The sequence below is a fragment of the Coenobita brevimanus genome, chromosome 103, assembly GCF_032717465.1.
Source record: "Coenobita brevimanus isolate Jiangsu-jjx chromosome 103, ASM3271746v2, whole genome shotgun sequence".
NCBI lineage: Eukaryota > Metazoa > Arthropoda > Malacostraca > Decapoda > Coenobitidae > Coenobita > Coenobita brevimanus.
Window position 1 is genome coordinate 14,191,250 of NC_137056.1, and position 15,473 is coordinate 14,206,722.

The 15,473-nt window shown below is 41.3% G+C and overlaps 1 protein-coding gene across 1 annotated transcript in view; it reads left to right on the forward strand.

Moving 5' to 3' along the window:
- Window positions 1-1,251: 1,251 nt before the first annotated feature.
- The window catches only part of LOC145415627 (uncharacterized), a gene marked incomplete at its 3' end in the record, with an annotated part of 22,109 nt that continues 7,887 nt past the window's right edge, over window positions 1,252-15,473 (forward strand). Inside the window, exon 1 of the mRNA XM_080284848.1 lies at window positions 1,252-1,353. Coding sequence (XP_080140974.1) covers window positions 1,252-1,353 — 102 coding nt within the window. The remainder of the gene's footprint in view (window positions 1,354-15,473) is intronic.

The following is a 15,473-nucleotide window of genomic DNA, read 5'->3' on the forward strand; positions in this document are numbered from 1 at the left end:
TTTACATGTAAATAAATACTGCAATGAAATTTGGGTGGATCGAATAGATATCGATTGTAGGATGTCAAAAATATATGTTTTATACGCGATGATTACGGCTATACTTGACCAAAGATTTTCATCACAAATGCATTGTAATTAGGCATCCCATTCCCACATATTATGCAACACTAGTATAGCTGCGTATAAATGTAAGATTGCATGATTTTTTAAAATTCCATTTATGGCACAGTTTGTTCTGCATTGTTCTGCATGTATATCTTGTTGTCCTGTGTTGTTTCCAAATATTACACTTTGTTCTGTTTTGTGTATGACACGTATTGCCCTGTCGTTTTCCATCGATCACAAATGTTCTGCACATCCCATGTGCATTTTCTGCATCTTGTAGTGTACGTTGCATACCGATACATGAGATTATTTCCATTGCAAATGCATGTGCACTAATTAATTAATGTTTCGGTATGTCGTTCTCTTGATGTGAATATGGACTTACTGTTCCTGCATTATACCTGCCAGCGCTAATGTATCAAAAAGTATACCCATATGACTAGTCCCTGTTATTTTACGTTAATCTAAAAAGAAATATACCATTTTCAGTTGCTAATGCAAACTGTTAAGCCATATGCTTAGGACAGGCCTAGAGTAATCAGTGTATTATAAATCTACGTCACTGCGTACAATCATCGGTATAATTGGACATATAAAAGTTTGATAGTTCTGGATAACTTAGCAATGCGTATAAACAATGATAATGATTAAATCAAGAAAAGTATACGCTGTGAGAAGTTATAATAATTTCGGAACCATTAAATTACAGGCAAATCGAATTCTGCTAGCTCATTGTAGTTTGTCACGGGTTCCCTAGGTGGCGCTGAACGATGTACGGGCGCTCATGTTTTTATTATCCTTTCTTTCATATACCGTCTTTGCATTCCAACAATTTCCCTGTAGGCAGAAAACGGAAGCCGCGCTGCCGTCATCACTCACCGTCAGGAAGTCGGTGGTGTCGAAGTAACAATAGCAGGTGGGTTAACTTCATTTCTTGGCCAAATTTGTTTTTTTTTAAATATATTTTGGAAGACGCGTTACGGCTTACCTTTGTTTCTAATATGAAAAACATATTTTATGTAATTGATCTAAAGTTTATTAGTTATTGGTATTTGGAACGAAGGTATTTTCTGGAAGCGTACTCACTACTCAAATGGCATAGGTTTAACCAGATTATTTATCGTTCACCTTTTAGGTTGAACCATGGCGAGGGTGGCGATATTGGCGGTGGTGTTTGCTGCCGTGTTAGTGGGTGGCGAGGGCAGCCTACTGGACCACCCCACAAAACAGTCCTTCGTCCAGCTGGTGAGTGTGATTGCCTTGGTTTCACAGGTGGCTGTTTGCTCCACTCGAAAAACAGTAGCAACCTAGCAGTTGGCGAGCCTAACTCGTCCTTGACACGAAACAGTAACATCTATAACTCCATGTCTGGATAACATGTCTGAGAAGGGAATAGACCACTGGTTACTAAAGTACTCGTTAAAATATCAAACTTTTGACTGGTTATTTTGCATTTGCTTAAACTGGTATGTCCGGCGATCCCTTAATAAATTCGTTATTGTTAATGAGCTCAGTGGAGTTGGCTTTCACACTGGCATTCAAATTGCATTTAAATAGCGCTTTATTGAAGCTTGGCAGTGCCATAGTTGGCTGATATTTAATATTTACCAAATACCGTCACATTTGTTTGCATACTTCATGGGCGACTGTCCTGAAGTTAGGATAATGCAACGGCGGAATAAAATTGGGTCATGGATAATTATCCACTTTTCACTAGCTCTCCGCGCAGGTGGAAGTGCATATGGTAGAAGACCATTGGGAATTTTTTTTCCTTTTGTTGCACCCATATTTGTGCTTGTCTTTTTAACGTATTTCTATCGATTTTCAGAATTTTGTTGCAAATGACTGTGGAAGAGGGGGCGCCCATCATCCACTCGCACAATGTAGGGATACCTTATAGTCTATAAACTGGATGGCAAACCAAATGGTTTTCTGTACCCAGGAAACCATTTACAACGTTGGGTGATAATCATATAACCGGGGTTTTTGGCCGGCTTTAGTGTACCCCATATTCCCCTATCGAAAATCACTTAATCATGTCAAATGTTACGGAGAGCCCGGACGGCCCAATACCCGCCCATGGCCCCAACCAATTGGGCAGATTGGCATGGTCTTGTGGAATGTGAGAGGTGTGAATGAGGACAGCAAGAGGGTGGAAGTGGTAAATATGCTAAAGAGTGCGAGATATGTCGTGGTGGCAAAGGTGAAAGGGTGTGAAGTGGGAGAGTGTGAAATGTGTAAGATATAGCATGAATGGGAGAGGAAAATGCAAGGAAGGAGTTGCTTTGTTGATGAATGAGGTTTGGCAGAGGGGAATGAGATATTACAAATGTGTCAGCTCGAGGTGTATGTACGCCAAGTTTGTTTGGGAAGGTGAAAGTGCTTGTGATTGTAGCGTATGAAGTCACCCAAAAGACGTGATACCTCGCTAGCCAACCTCTCATCGTTTCGTCTGCTAACACTGAAACCCTTAAAACTTAAGGTGATTCGAGTTGGGTTTTAAGATACTATGCTGTCAACCCCAACTCGAATCTAGTTTTACTTCCTGATGAACTAATGTAGCTATGCCGTGTGCGGAATTGATCTTTGTAATTGTTTTGTATATAAATAATCACAGTATAGTGCAATCGACAAATCCGTTCTCAGAAAATAATCTAATGTTGAACTCTTTCATAATATAGCGTCTATTATTTACAATACATGAGTGGATGCACAAAAACAATTACGATGTCGTATCTGCCAGTGATATCCAACTATTCCCCACACAGTTCAAAGCATTCCTTTGAAGTGATTACAACTTCCACCCCGAAGCCAAACTCGTGAAGCTACGTCCAAAAATTTAATGTCACATAACCGACTTTGAGTTTCTATGTCGGTACACGTCCCCGAATGACCAATAACTAATCATGTACTGACCCCCACATAAACATCTTAGAACAAAAAAAAAAAAGTCATTCCACATGCTGATTAATTTTAAAGGCGGCATATCTTCATGTGTAATTTCACCATGGTGAAATAGGTACACCTCTGACATTATTATGATTACATTGTTTTAATGAGGTTTGTAAAATAACTATCTCGATGACCTCGTCAGATGAACATTTTCTTTGTTGCATAATCTACATACTATATATGACGTATTGGTGTCACCTCTCCATGCCTTCTCTCGTGCTACACGGGCATCTGGTAGCGCTCATGACTTTAATGTCACTCAGGTATATTGCAGAACTTCTGCCTTTCAGAATTTTCATTCCCAGAACTGCATCTCTCTGGAACTCGCTTCCCCAGAGTTGTTTTCCTCCAAATTTCAACCCACAGCTGTTCGTCTAACTGTTAGATATTTTATAAACAGAGGACCCAGTAATCTGGTGTATGGATTATTTTTTTTTAATTCATTTGTTTTTCCTTCCTCCGTTCTGTTAAAAATATCTATATATAAATTTATATATATATATATATATATATATATATATATATATATATATATATATATATATATATTTATATAAATAAATATATATATATATATATAATATATATATATAATATATATATATATAATATATATATAATATATATATATATTTATAATCAGGAAACTGATTATAAATCGTGTAGGGTTTGATAATGAGTTATCAAGAGTTCATACTTGTAAATGTAGAAAATCATGCCACAGTTTTCCAGAGTGCTGCATCCAGCGCTGACCACCCTCTTCCCAATATATATATATATATTTACATATATATATATATATATATATATATATATATATATATATATATTACCGTGCGAATAGCTGTTAAAACCAAAACGGCAGTTTACTGCTAAAATAAAGACGAAAGTTATATCTCAATTAGGCTGAGTTTCAGATCACCTCTATAGAAATATTGCATTACATGCCTCATGACATTTTCACAGAATATGAATGTCTTCATTATCGTTCGTTTATTTTTACCTTCGTTCATGGTTAGCTATTTCATGTTTCTCCATAAAAATATGACATTGAAATGTTTGACTGCATCAGTGTTACGTTTCAGTGCAATGTGTTATGCATCCGCTTAATATCTTACACGAAATTTTAGCATTTCACTGTTGACGGCATAATGATCATGCAGTACAAAAAAGAATTTTGGAGTAGCTAGGTTACGTTTCACTGTCCGAATTGCTTCTAATACAAATACTACCTTCATCATCTCTGTCCCCGAAATTCATAAATTATGCTTGTTCTTCACGATATACTGCAGTTTTAATGTCCGACAACTGTGCATATTATATCACTGAATTCGGAGGTTGCAATTTCCGTCGTGGACTGTGATCCCAAACCTTGAAGCTCAAAGAGCTGAGTATGTCTGCCCAGATTAGTATCCATATCAATAATTTCTCCTCTGTAGCCCAAGACATATCTGTGATTGAAGGGATGTCTCAGTGCCAGGGCGAACGCTAACCTGGCCACGTCTCTACCTCATATGTGTGAGTTAAGGTGTCAGTGCCAAAGCAAACGCTAGCTTGGCCACATCTCAAAATCAAATGCATGGGTTGAAGAGATATGTCAGGGCCAAAGCGAACGCTGACCTGATCACATCTCTACTTCGTGTGCAAGTGTTGAGATGTCAGTGCCAAAGCGAACGCTTGCCTGGCCACATCTCAAACACAAATGCATGGGTTGAAGAGATATGTCAGGGCCAAAGCGAACACTAGCTTGACCACATATCTACCACATATGCATGGGTTAAGACGTGCCAAAGCGAACGCTAGACTGGCTTCGTCTCTACCACGTGTGTGTGAGTCGAGGTGGTGTGTCAGTGCCAAAGCGAACGTTTGCCTGGCCACATCTCTATTACATATGCGTGAGTTGAGAGGATGCCTCACAGCCAGAGAGACAGCTAGGCTGGCCACGTCTCTACCACATATGCATAGGTGAAGGGACGTGCCAGTGCTAAATCACATGCTAATCTGGCCGTATCTCTGCCACATATGCATTGATGAGGGAAAGTGGTAGTGTCTGAGTACCCCTTTTCCTGATCACATCTGTCAAGTTCATGAGTTACAGAAGTGCACATATGATTTGCAGAAGGCTTAAGCTAAAAAGGACGGAGAACATATTCGTGTGCTGGTTCAGTTTGCCTAATGTCCTACTTATATTGGCAATAGGCGCAGCAGGTTGCCCGTGAGTGCATGATTACGCACGCACGCACACAGGCACACACACACAAGCACGCACGCACACAAGCACGCACGCACACAGGTACACACACACGCACACACACACGCACACACGCACACACACGCACACACACACGCACACACGCGCACGCGCGCACGCACACACGCGCACGCACACACGCGCACGCACACACACGCACATACACACGCACATACACACGCACACACACACGCACACACACACGCACACACACACGCACACACACGCACACACACACGCACATACACACACACACACACACACACACACACACCAGGCACGGATTCTGGGTTGGGAGGGGCGTGAGGGGTGTACGCCCCCGTATTTTCGCAGACCAATGAATAATTATAAAAAATGAACCATGGCAGCAAAATATAAGTATTAAGTATCTGAGAAATACTTTCATGGAATCATTTCGATGAAGAGAGGAAACTGATTATAAATCGTGTAGGGTTTGATAATGAGTTATCAAGAGTTCATACTTGTAAATGTAGAAAATCATGCCACAGTTTTCCAGAGTGCTGCATCCAGCGCTGACCACCACCTTCCCAATCCACTCACCCCCCCCTCCGACACCCAGACATAGGCCTCCCCCCCTCCCACACACACACAATATCCACGCATAAGTTTGTTTGTGATAATGTGATGGTCCTCACTGCTGCTCAGCTTTCGTTGTTTTCTGCATCTAAAAATCCAGCTATTGATTTGTGGAAGTTGGACTCATTTGTTCCTGGCACGTGCATTAAGAATTCACACTAACAAGTACTACGTCTAATTATTTTCTTTGCTCATTAGTAGTACGATTTTGCTTGGTAGACTTGTTACTGGGGTGTTCGATAATAGTACTAAAAAAGTCATCTTGGTCATTCATAACTTACATAGGATTGTTTGTTGGTAGTCAGGTAAGCATTATCATGTAATCATGATGAAGGGGACTCTGTTATTTTATGGATGTCGGTTTGGGCAACCACTGTTTTAGTATGCGGTGGTCTCTGAGTTTTGAGCCCCTGATCTTTTATGCAAGGAAGAAGGAACCACAGGCCAGGAGACCACAAACCGTTCCTTCCAAGGAAAAAAAAATACAAAAAAAAGCCAAATTCAAGATTTCATTTCGAGATGCCTGGACACGCTGCGATTGAAAGACTGGCGATCATTGTAAGTAGGAAATATAGACAGGAGGAGACAGTTCCAGGGCTGATCTGTTGCATAAATGAAGGACTGGAAGTAACGATTAACTCTTGCAGAGAGATGGACAGGAAAGGGATGAGAGTCTATTGCTAGGTGGGTGCCACGTGTCCGTCGTTGAGGTGGAGGGAAGCAAGCAGACAGTTCAGACGGGCAGTGACCCTTGCAGTAGCGAAAGTTATTATTGTAGTAAACAAGCACTGACACTTCTGGTCATTAAAATAAGTGATGCCCATAACTTCACACCAGTCAATCGAATCGTAGCACGTGTGTTAACGACTTGCTATATATATCGAAAAATAATTGCAAGATTTTGTTTTCAAAATATTCAGACTCAGTGATGATGGAAGGTTGCCTTGTTAGACTTTTCTATAACACTGTGCTGGCAACCATTGTGATAAGAATCGCTGGCTTTGGTGCATGTAATGAGAAGTTATGAGCACAATTTTTTTTTTTTTCAACTAGCAAACAATCAGAGCGCATACCCCAGCCAGTGCTGGATCTAGATCCGGGTCCGCCCCCCAACCTTAATCAATTCTTTTTTGGGTCCTGGCAAATCCTTCCACAAAATTTCATTGAAATTCATTGAGAATTTGTATTGTGTGGGATACATAGGATCCGGATCCAAAACTGGATCCTTCTCAAAATTTTACTAGAGCCCCCCCCCCAAGGGGGGAAGCGCACCAGCCGCGAGCCGATACATAACGACTTTCACTAATTTCGAACTCGTCGGAGATTTTCATCCCTACCACACACCTATAAAAAAAAATTTTCTTCGGCAGTTGCGAAGTTATCGTGCTAACAGACACACACAGACAAACTGAAAACAATACTTGTTGGGGATATTCATCCCTACCACCCAACTGTATCTTGAGCGGTTGCGGAGTTATCGTGGTAAGACACACACAGACCTTGACTACTTTCACCAATTTCGAACTCGTGATCGATTTCATTTTTCCCTACTACACACCTGTAAAAATTTGTGATCATATCTTGAGCGGTTGCGAAGTTATCGTGTTAAGACACACACACACACACAAGCTCAAACTGAATACAATACCAGCTTTGTTATCGCGGCTGGTAATCAATTCTTTCTTGGCCTATGTTCCACCCTATCACAAAATTTCGTTGAAATTCATTGGGAACTTTTGGATATATCTTGTGGACAACAAACAAAAAAATACAAACTTACGTGATACATAATCACCTCCAACTTCATCACCAGAAGTGTCAGTGCTTGTGGTTTTTAATACAATAATAATTATTCAGAGATAATGGGCTCAATACACAAAGACCACCACATACTAAGATAGTTGTTGCCCGAACTGACATCCAACATCATACTTTTGGCATAGAAGTTCCTTAAAACGTGTCTCCCTTCATCATGCTTCCGTGATAATACTTGAGAGTTCTGACTACCAACAGACAATCCTATATAAGTTACGAATGACCTCAAGATGACAGGGTTCTTCTCAGTGCTATTATCGAACGTCCCAGTAACAAGGCTACCAAGTAAAATCGTACTAATAGGCAAACAAAATAATCAGATATCATATGTGAGGGTGTGAAGTCTTAATACATGTGCCAGGAACAAATGGGTTCAACCTCCACAAATCAGAAGCTGGATTTTTACATGTAAAAAACAGCGAAAACTGAGCAGCAGTGAAGACCATCACATTATCACGAACAAACTTATGCGTGGATATTGTGTGTGTGTGTGGGGGGGGGGAGGCCTATGTCTGGGTGTCGGAGGGGGGGTGAGTGGATTGGGAAGGGGGTGGTCAGAGCTGGATGCAGCACTCTGGAAAACTGTGGCATGATTCTTTCTCCATTTACAAGTATGAACTCTTGATAACTCATTATCAAACCCTACACGATTTATAATCAGTTTCCTCTCTTCATCGAAATGATTCCATGAAAGTATTTCTCAGATACTTAATACTTATATTTTGCTGTCATAGTTCATTTTTTATAATTATTCATTGGTCTGCGAAAATACGGGGGCATACACCCTTCACGCCCCTCCCAACCCAGAATCCGTGCCTGGTGTGTGTGTGTGTGTGTGTGTGTGTGTGTGTGTGTGTGTGTGTGTGTGCGTGCGTGCTTGTGTGCGTGAGTGCTTAATCACACACTCACGGGCAACTTGCTGCGCCTGTTGCCAATAAAACTTGGACATTAGGCAAACTGAACCAGGACACGAATATGTCCTCCGTCCTTTTTAGCTTAAGCCTTCTGCAATTCATATGTGCACTACTGTAACTCATGAACTTGACAGATGTGATCAGGAAAAGGAGTACTCAGACACTATCACTTTCCCTCATCAATGCATATGTGGCAGAGATACGGCCGGATTAGCATGTGATTTAGCACTGGCACGTCCCTTCACCCATGCATATGTGGTACAGACGTGGCCAGCCTAGCTGTCTTTGTTTGTGAGACATCCTCTCAACTCACGCATATGTAATAGAGATGTGGCCAGGCAAACGTTCGCTTTGGCACTGACACACCACCTCGACTCACACACACGTGGTAGAGACGAAGCCAGTCTAGCGTTCGCTTCGGCACTGACACGTCTTAACCCATGCATATATGGTAGAGATGTGGTCAAGCTAGTGTTCGCTTTGGCCCTGACATATCTCCTCAACATGCATTTGAGTTTGAGATGTGGCCAGGCAAGCGTTCGCTTTGGCACTGACAACCCTTGCACACGAGGTAGAGATGTGATCAGGTCAGCGTTCGCTTTGGCCCTGACATATCTCTTCAACTCATGCATTTGATTTTGAGATGTGGCCAAGCTAGCGTTTGCTTTGGCACTGACACCTTAACTCACACATATGAGGTAGAGACGTGGCCAGGCTAGCGTTCGTCCTGGCACTGACACATCCCTTCACAGATATGTCTTGGGCTACAGAGGAGAAATTATTGATATGGATACTAATCTGGGCAGACATACTCAGCTCTTTGAGCTTCAAGGTTTGGGATCACAGTCCACGACGGAAATTGCAACCTCCGAATTCAGTGATATTATAGTCACAGTTATCGGACATTAAAACTGCAATATATCGTGAAGAACAAGCATAATTTATGAATTTCGGGGACTGAGATGATAATGGTAGTATATATTTGTAGTAGAAGCAATTCGGACGGTGAAACGTAACCTAGCTACTGCAAAAATTCTTTTGTACTGCATGATCATTATGGTGTCAACAGTGAACTGCTAAAATATCGTGTTAGATATTAAGAGGATGCATTATCTAAGACTTACTGCACAGAAGCGTAACACTGATGCAGTCAAACATTTCAATGCCGTATTTTTATGGAGAAACATGAAATAGCTAACCATGAACGAAGGAAAAAATAAACGAACGATAATGAAGAAATTTATACGGTGAAAATGTCATGAGGCATGTAACGCAATATTTCTATAGAAGCGATCTGAAACTCTTAGCCTAACTGAGGTATAACTTTCGTCTTTATTTTAGAAGAAAACTGCCGTTTTGGTTTTAACAGCTATTCGCACGGTAATATATATATATATATATATATATATATATATATATATATATATATATATATATATATATATATATATTTTAGATAACAGAACGGAGGAAAGAAAAACAAATGAATAAAAAAAAAAAATCCATACACCAGATTACTGGTGTCCTCTGTTCATAAAATATCTGTAACAGTTAGACTTGAACAGCTGTAGGTTGAAATTTGGAGGGAAACAACTCTGGGGAAGCGAGTTCCAGAGAGATGCAGTTCGAGGAATGATGGAATTCTGAAAGGCAGAAGTTCTGCAATATACCTGAGTGACATTCAAGTCATGAGCGCTACCAGATGCCCGTGTAGCACGAAAGAAGGCATGAAGAGGTGACACCAATACGTCATATATAGTATGTAGATTATGCATCAAAGAAAATGTTCATCTGGCGAGGTCATCGAGATAGTTATTTTACAAACCTCTTTAAAACAATGAAACCATAATAATGTCAGAGGTGTACCTACTTCACCATGATGAAATTACACATGAAGATATGCCGCCTTTAAAATTAATCATGTGGAATGACACTTTTTTTTTTTTTTTTTAGCTCTTAAGATGTTTATAATGTGGGGGTCAGTACAAGATTTGTTATTGGTCATTCGGGGACGTGTACCGACATAGAAACTCAGTCTGTTGTGACATTAAATTTTTTGACGTAACTTCACGAGTTTGGCTTCGGGGTGGAAGATGTAATAATCACTTAAAAGGATTGCTTAGAACTGTGTGGGGAATAGTTGGATATCACTGGCAGATACATCGTAATTGTTTTTGTGCATTCACTCATGTACTGATGTGAATGATAGATGCTATATTATGAAAGGGTTCAACATTAGATTATTTTCTGAGGTCAAAGGATTTGCCGCTTGCACTATATTGTGATTATTTATTTACAAAGCATTTATAAAGATCAATTCCGCACACGGCATAGCTCCATTAGTTCATCAGGAAGTGAAACTAAAATCGAGTTGGGGTTCACTCAGGCACAGTATCTCAAAGCCTAACTCGAATCACCTGGAGTTGTAAAGGTTAGTGTTACCAGACGAAATGCAGACTGGTTGGCTGGCGAGATATCACGTCTTTTATGAGTGACTGTACCGTGTGATGACAGGAGTTAGACAGGTTTTGGGATAAGCTGAAAAAGCAGTGGGAGAAATCCCCAGGAGCTATAAAATGATCGTAATTGGCAATATGAGTGGAAGCGTAGGCACTGGTCGTGAGGACATAATGGGTTGTAATGGAGTACCAGGAGAAATGATAATGGGAAGCGACTGAAGGATATGTCAGGAAAGGAGGTTGTGCATTTGTAACTCGTAATTCAGACATAAAGATTCACATAAACATAAATGGTATAGAGGAAAAGGGGGATCGTGTTGAAGGGAGCCTGATTACATGCTCGTAGAGAGGTCGATGCTGGGAATGGTTGCTGATACGAGGGCCATGAGAGGACGATGTGGTATGACAGATCATATGATTGTGGTATGCAAGACCTAGCCGAGAGGAGAGAGAGAGAGAGAGAGAGTGAGGAGCAGTCAGGGAGAAAGACTGAAAGTCGAGAAACTGGGGATCAAAGAAATGGCAGACAGATGAATACAGAACCACAGTAAGAGAGGAGTTAGAATCAGTTAAGTGGAATTAAATGGATCTGGACAGCATGTGGAATGCATATAAGGATTGCTTAGTTAGGATTGCTAGAGCAGTGTATGGTGTGGCAAGAGTAACAACAAAGAGGGAAGGTACGGCATGGTGGGATGAAGAGGTTAAGAGAGTAGTGGAGGAAAAGAGGAAGTGGCTAGAGTGCGTACAAGACAGCAGTTCAATTGAAATAAGAACTGAATATACTGAGAGCAAGAAGTACGTAAAGAGACTAGTGAAGAGGAAAAAGGAAGAGGTAAATGATGATTTAGGAAGAAAAATGAATGCGGTTACTCTGAAAACAGGAAGTTATTCTGGAAAGAGGTGCGGAAATGTAGAAGTGACAGCTGAAAGAACTGTGAAAGTGTGAAGGATGTAGGCGGTAGATTATTAACCCATACTGTAGAGATGAAGTAAGGACCAGATGGAAAGAATATTTTGAAAGTCCGATGAATGGAAATAGAGAAAGCAGAGCGGCTGTAAACATGATTGGTTTTGGAGGTGTGCAGAGAAGGAATGTAGTGCCAGGAAACGTGACGCACACAGGTGAACACTGTGAAGCAGCTGAAAAATGGGAAGCAGCTGGGGTTGATGGGGTGTATGCAGAGATGATTAAGTGTTGTGGAGAAAGCGGAATGAAGTGCTTGTTGGACATATGTAAGAAGGCATGGATAAGCGAAACTGTGCCAGCAGAGTGGAAAAAGGCTGTGATTGTACCCCAATACAAAAATAAAAATGAGCGAAGTGAGTGCAAGAATGATCGTGTCATAAGTTTGAGTGTGGTAGGGAAGGTATATGGAAGAACTATTATACAGAAAGTAAGAGTGGTCAGAAGTCCTAGTGAGTGATGAACAGGGTGGCTTTAGGAGTGGCAGAGGATGTGTAGATATAAATTATATATGTTGCGGTAAGACAGTGGAGAAGGCTTGTGAGAAGGACTGTCAGGAGTTTATGGCATTCATGGATCTGGAAAAAGCATACGACAAACTAGACATAGAAAGATTGTCGAAGGCTTTGCACATGTACGGTGTAGATGGTAAGCTGCTAGGTGCTGTCAGGAGTTTTGTTGATGGTAGTGAAGCATGTGTAAGGGTAAATGGGCATCTGAGTGAATGGTTCACGATCGGTGTGTGCGTGCGACAAGGTTGTGTGATGTCCCCATGGTTGGTCAATATAAATATGGATGAGGTGATGAGGGAAGTAAAAACACAAGTGATGGAGAGAGGGATGGCGTTGGTAATGACTGGTGATGGATGGAATGTCTCAAAGTTGTTGTATGTTGGTGATGCAGTACTACTTGCAAATACCGGATAAGAACTGCTAGGCTTGTACAAAGCTTTGTAGATGTCTGTGAGCGTCGTGCCTTGAGAGTTAGTCTAGAAACGGGTAAAGTGATGGTTATTGAGAGAAGGTAACTCCCAGTGTGATGTTACAATGAAAGGAGACTGGAATTGATGAGAGTTCAAATACCTGGGTACAGTGATAGAAAAGTGAGTAAAATGTGCAAAAGAAGTGGAAAGTAGAGTGACACAAGGAAGGAAAGTAGCTGGTGTTAAGAAAGCCTTGACAAGAAAGAGGCCTGAGTGTTGCACCTACACGAGGCTTACATAATGGTATTAGTGCCAACTTTGACATATGGATGTGAAACTATGGTATGGCTTGAAAATGAAAAATCAAGAGTAAGAGCAGTGGAGATTAGACTGCTGAGGAATGTATGTGGAGTACAGAGTGGATAGGATGCGAGATAATGTGATTCGTGAAAGATGTTAAGTGAGGAAGTCTGCGGACACCAGAATCGAAGAGTGTACTGAGATGGTATGGTCATATGGAGTGAATGGATAACAACAGAGCGGTGAAAATGGCATATCTGGGCGAATTTCGAGGAGGATGGAGACGAGGTAGTCCAACAAGGTGGAAGGATGTGGTGGATGACTGTATGAGGAAGAGAGGTATGGAAGTCGGTTAGGCTAGGGAGCTGACAAGAGATCGAGCTGGCTGGATGAATGTTGTGAGAAGTGCATCGTCAGGGATTTGGGGCCCATTTTTTACGTGAAAGGCTCTGGATTGACTCTATCGGATATGTGTATGTGAAGCTACTAAATGTGAACGTTTTGGGGGTATCAGATAGAGCCAGGATTCCGGGGCTTGAATGATGAGTGAATGGAAGCGTGGCCCACTGGATTGGGCAAACTTAGGCTGTCTGGACGTTGCTACTTCTCCCCCTGCCCTAAGGTGGAACAGGAGGTCCAGATGATGATTACTCCTACCCCTACAGGACTGTGAAGTCCATCTATCCATAGCCAGACGCTACAATTCCGTAAAGGGGGGCCATTTGAGAGTTGTTTTGGGAAACACTTATAGGTTTGTTAAATGGATACTGCCCGGCGTTGTAAATGGTTTCCTGGCATACAGGAAACCACTGGACTTGTCGCTCAATGTAAAGCCACCTGAAATGGAAAGAACAATAATAAAAAGTGATAGGAAAGATGGAAGAAAGAGGAAGAGGGGGCACACAGTGATAAAGATGAAGAAAGAAGTAGGCAGCAACACGAGTGGCTGATGGTCGTCACCACCTACCACTGGAGTGTGAAGTCATACGCGGAGTAAAATAAATAAAAGTATATGTCGCCTGAAGTTAAACACAGAATACAATCCAATTTCATTGAAATACGTCAAAAACCTACCCGAATCGAACCTAACCTAACTGGCTTTGGCACTTCATAACCAAACTAAACCTAACCTTGTCCTAACTGGTGGGCAAAGCCTCCCAGACTCCCCTTGCCATTAATCAGCCCAAACGTAACCCATCATAAAGACACAATTGCTACAGGAATACCATAACCCCCGAATATGGGGACATGGGGAAAACGAAGGAAAATTAATGCGACCATTGTTGCCAGTGGTATGTTTCGAGTTCCAATATTCATTATTTAGCCTACCTAGATTTATACAATGTTTGAGGGGAAAAAATTACGGTTTCCTACAGTGTGAGCGGCTTCATCATTTCGTTTCGTTTATAAAGGCTTCAACAAGCTTGCATGGGTCGGTTTTGGACACCCAATGATTGCTCCCCACCATGCTCGATCTCTGGCAGCCTCCCCATTCAGTCCTTTGTCCCTGAGATCATACTATGACATCGTCCGAGGTCTTTTTCGGTCTGCTGCTCGCAACCCTACCAGCTATGTTCACATTTCTCATTCACTGCACCCAGGTGTCATTCTCCATCCTCTCCACATGCCCAAACCATCTCAATCTACCCGTCTAATCACAATACCATTACTCTCCAGTCCCAACCTTCCTCTGAACTCAAAATCCTAGCCCCCCCCCCCCAGGCCTCACATTCAAGGACGCACTACACATCTACATAATCGTTGTCATTTTTGTACGTTTGAGCCTACGAATATCCCTGTCCTCTATTGCACAGGTCTCATTGCCATAAAGCAATAGTGACCGGATAAAAATGTTATTTTGGCAATTTTAGTTTTTTTATGTATTTTCACCCAAGTATGTGATGGAAAAACTAAAATAGGTGGCTTTAATCAGTGTTTTATTTCCGTGAAAAGTTCAGGAAAACAATCGGAAATGATACACAACCATTCCTGCATCCAGGGGGGACAGGGGTGGATTCCCCTTGAAATCTATTGACAGTTCGAAACATTAGCCGTATGAAATACTGAATGATCAATTGATCACTATCAGCAAACCATAAACTGAAATTTTTTAGAAAGGAAAGGAACATATGATTAACTTTTTGAATAATCTAAAGATTCCCCCCGAAATGAAATTCTGGCTAAAGAC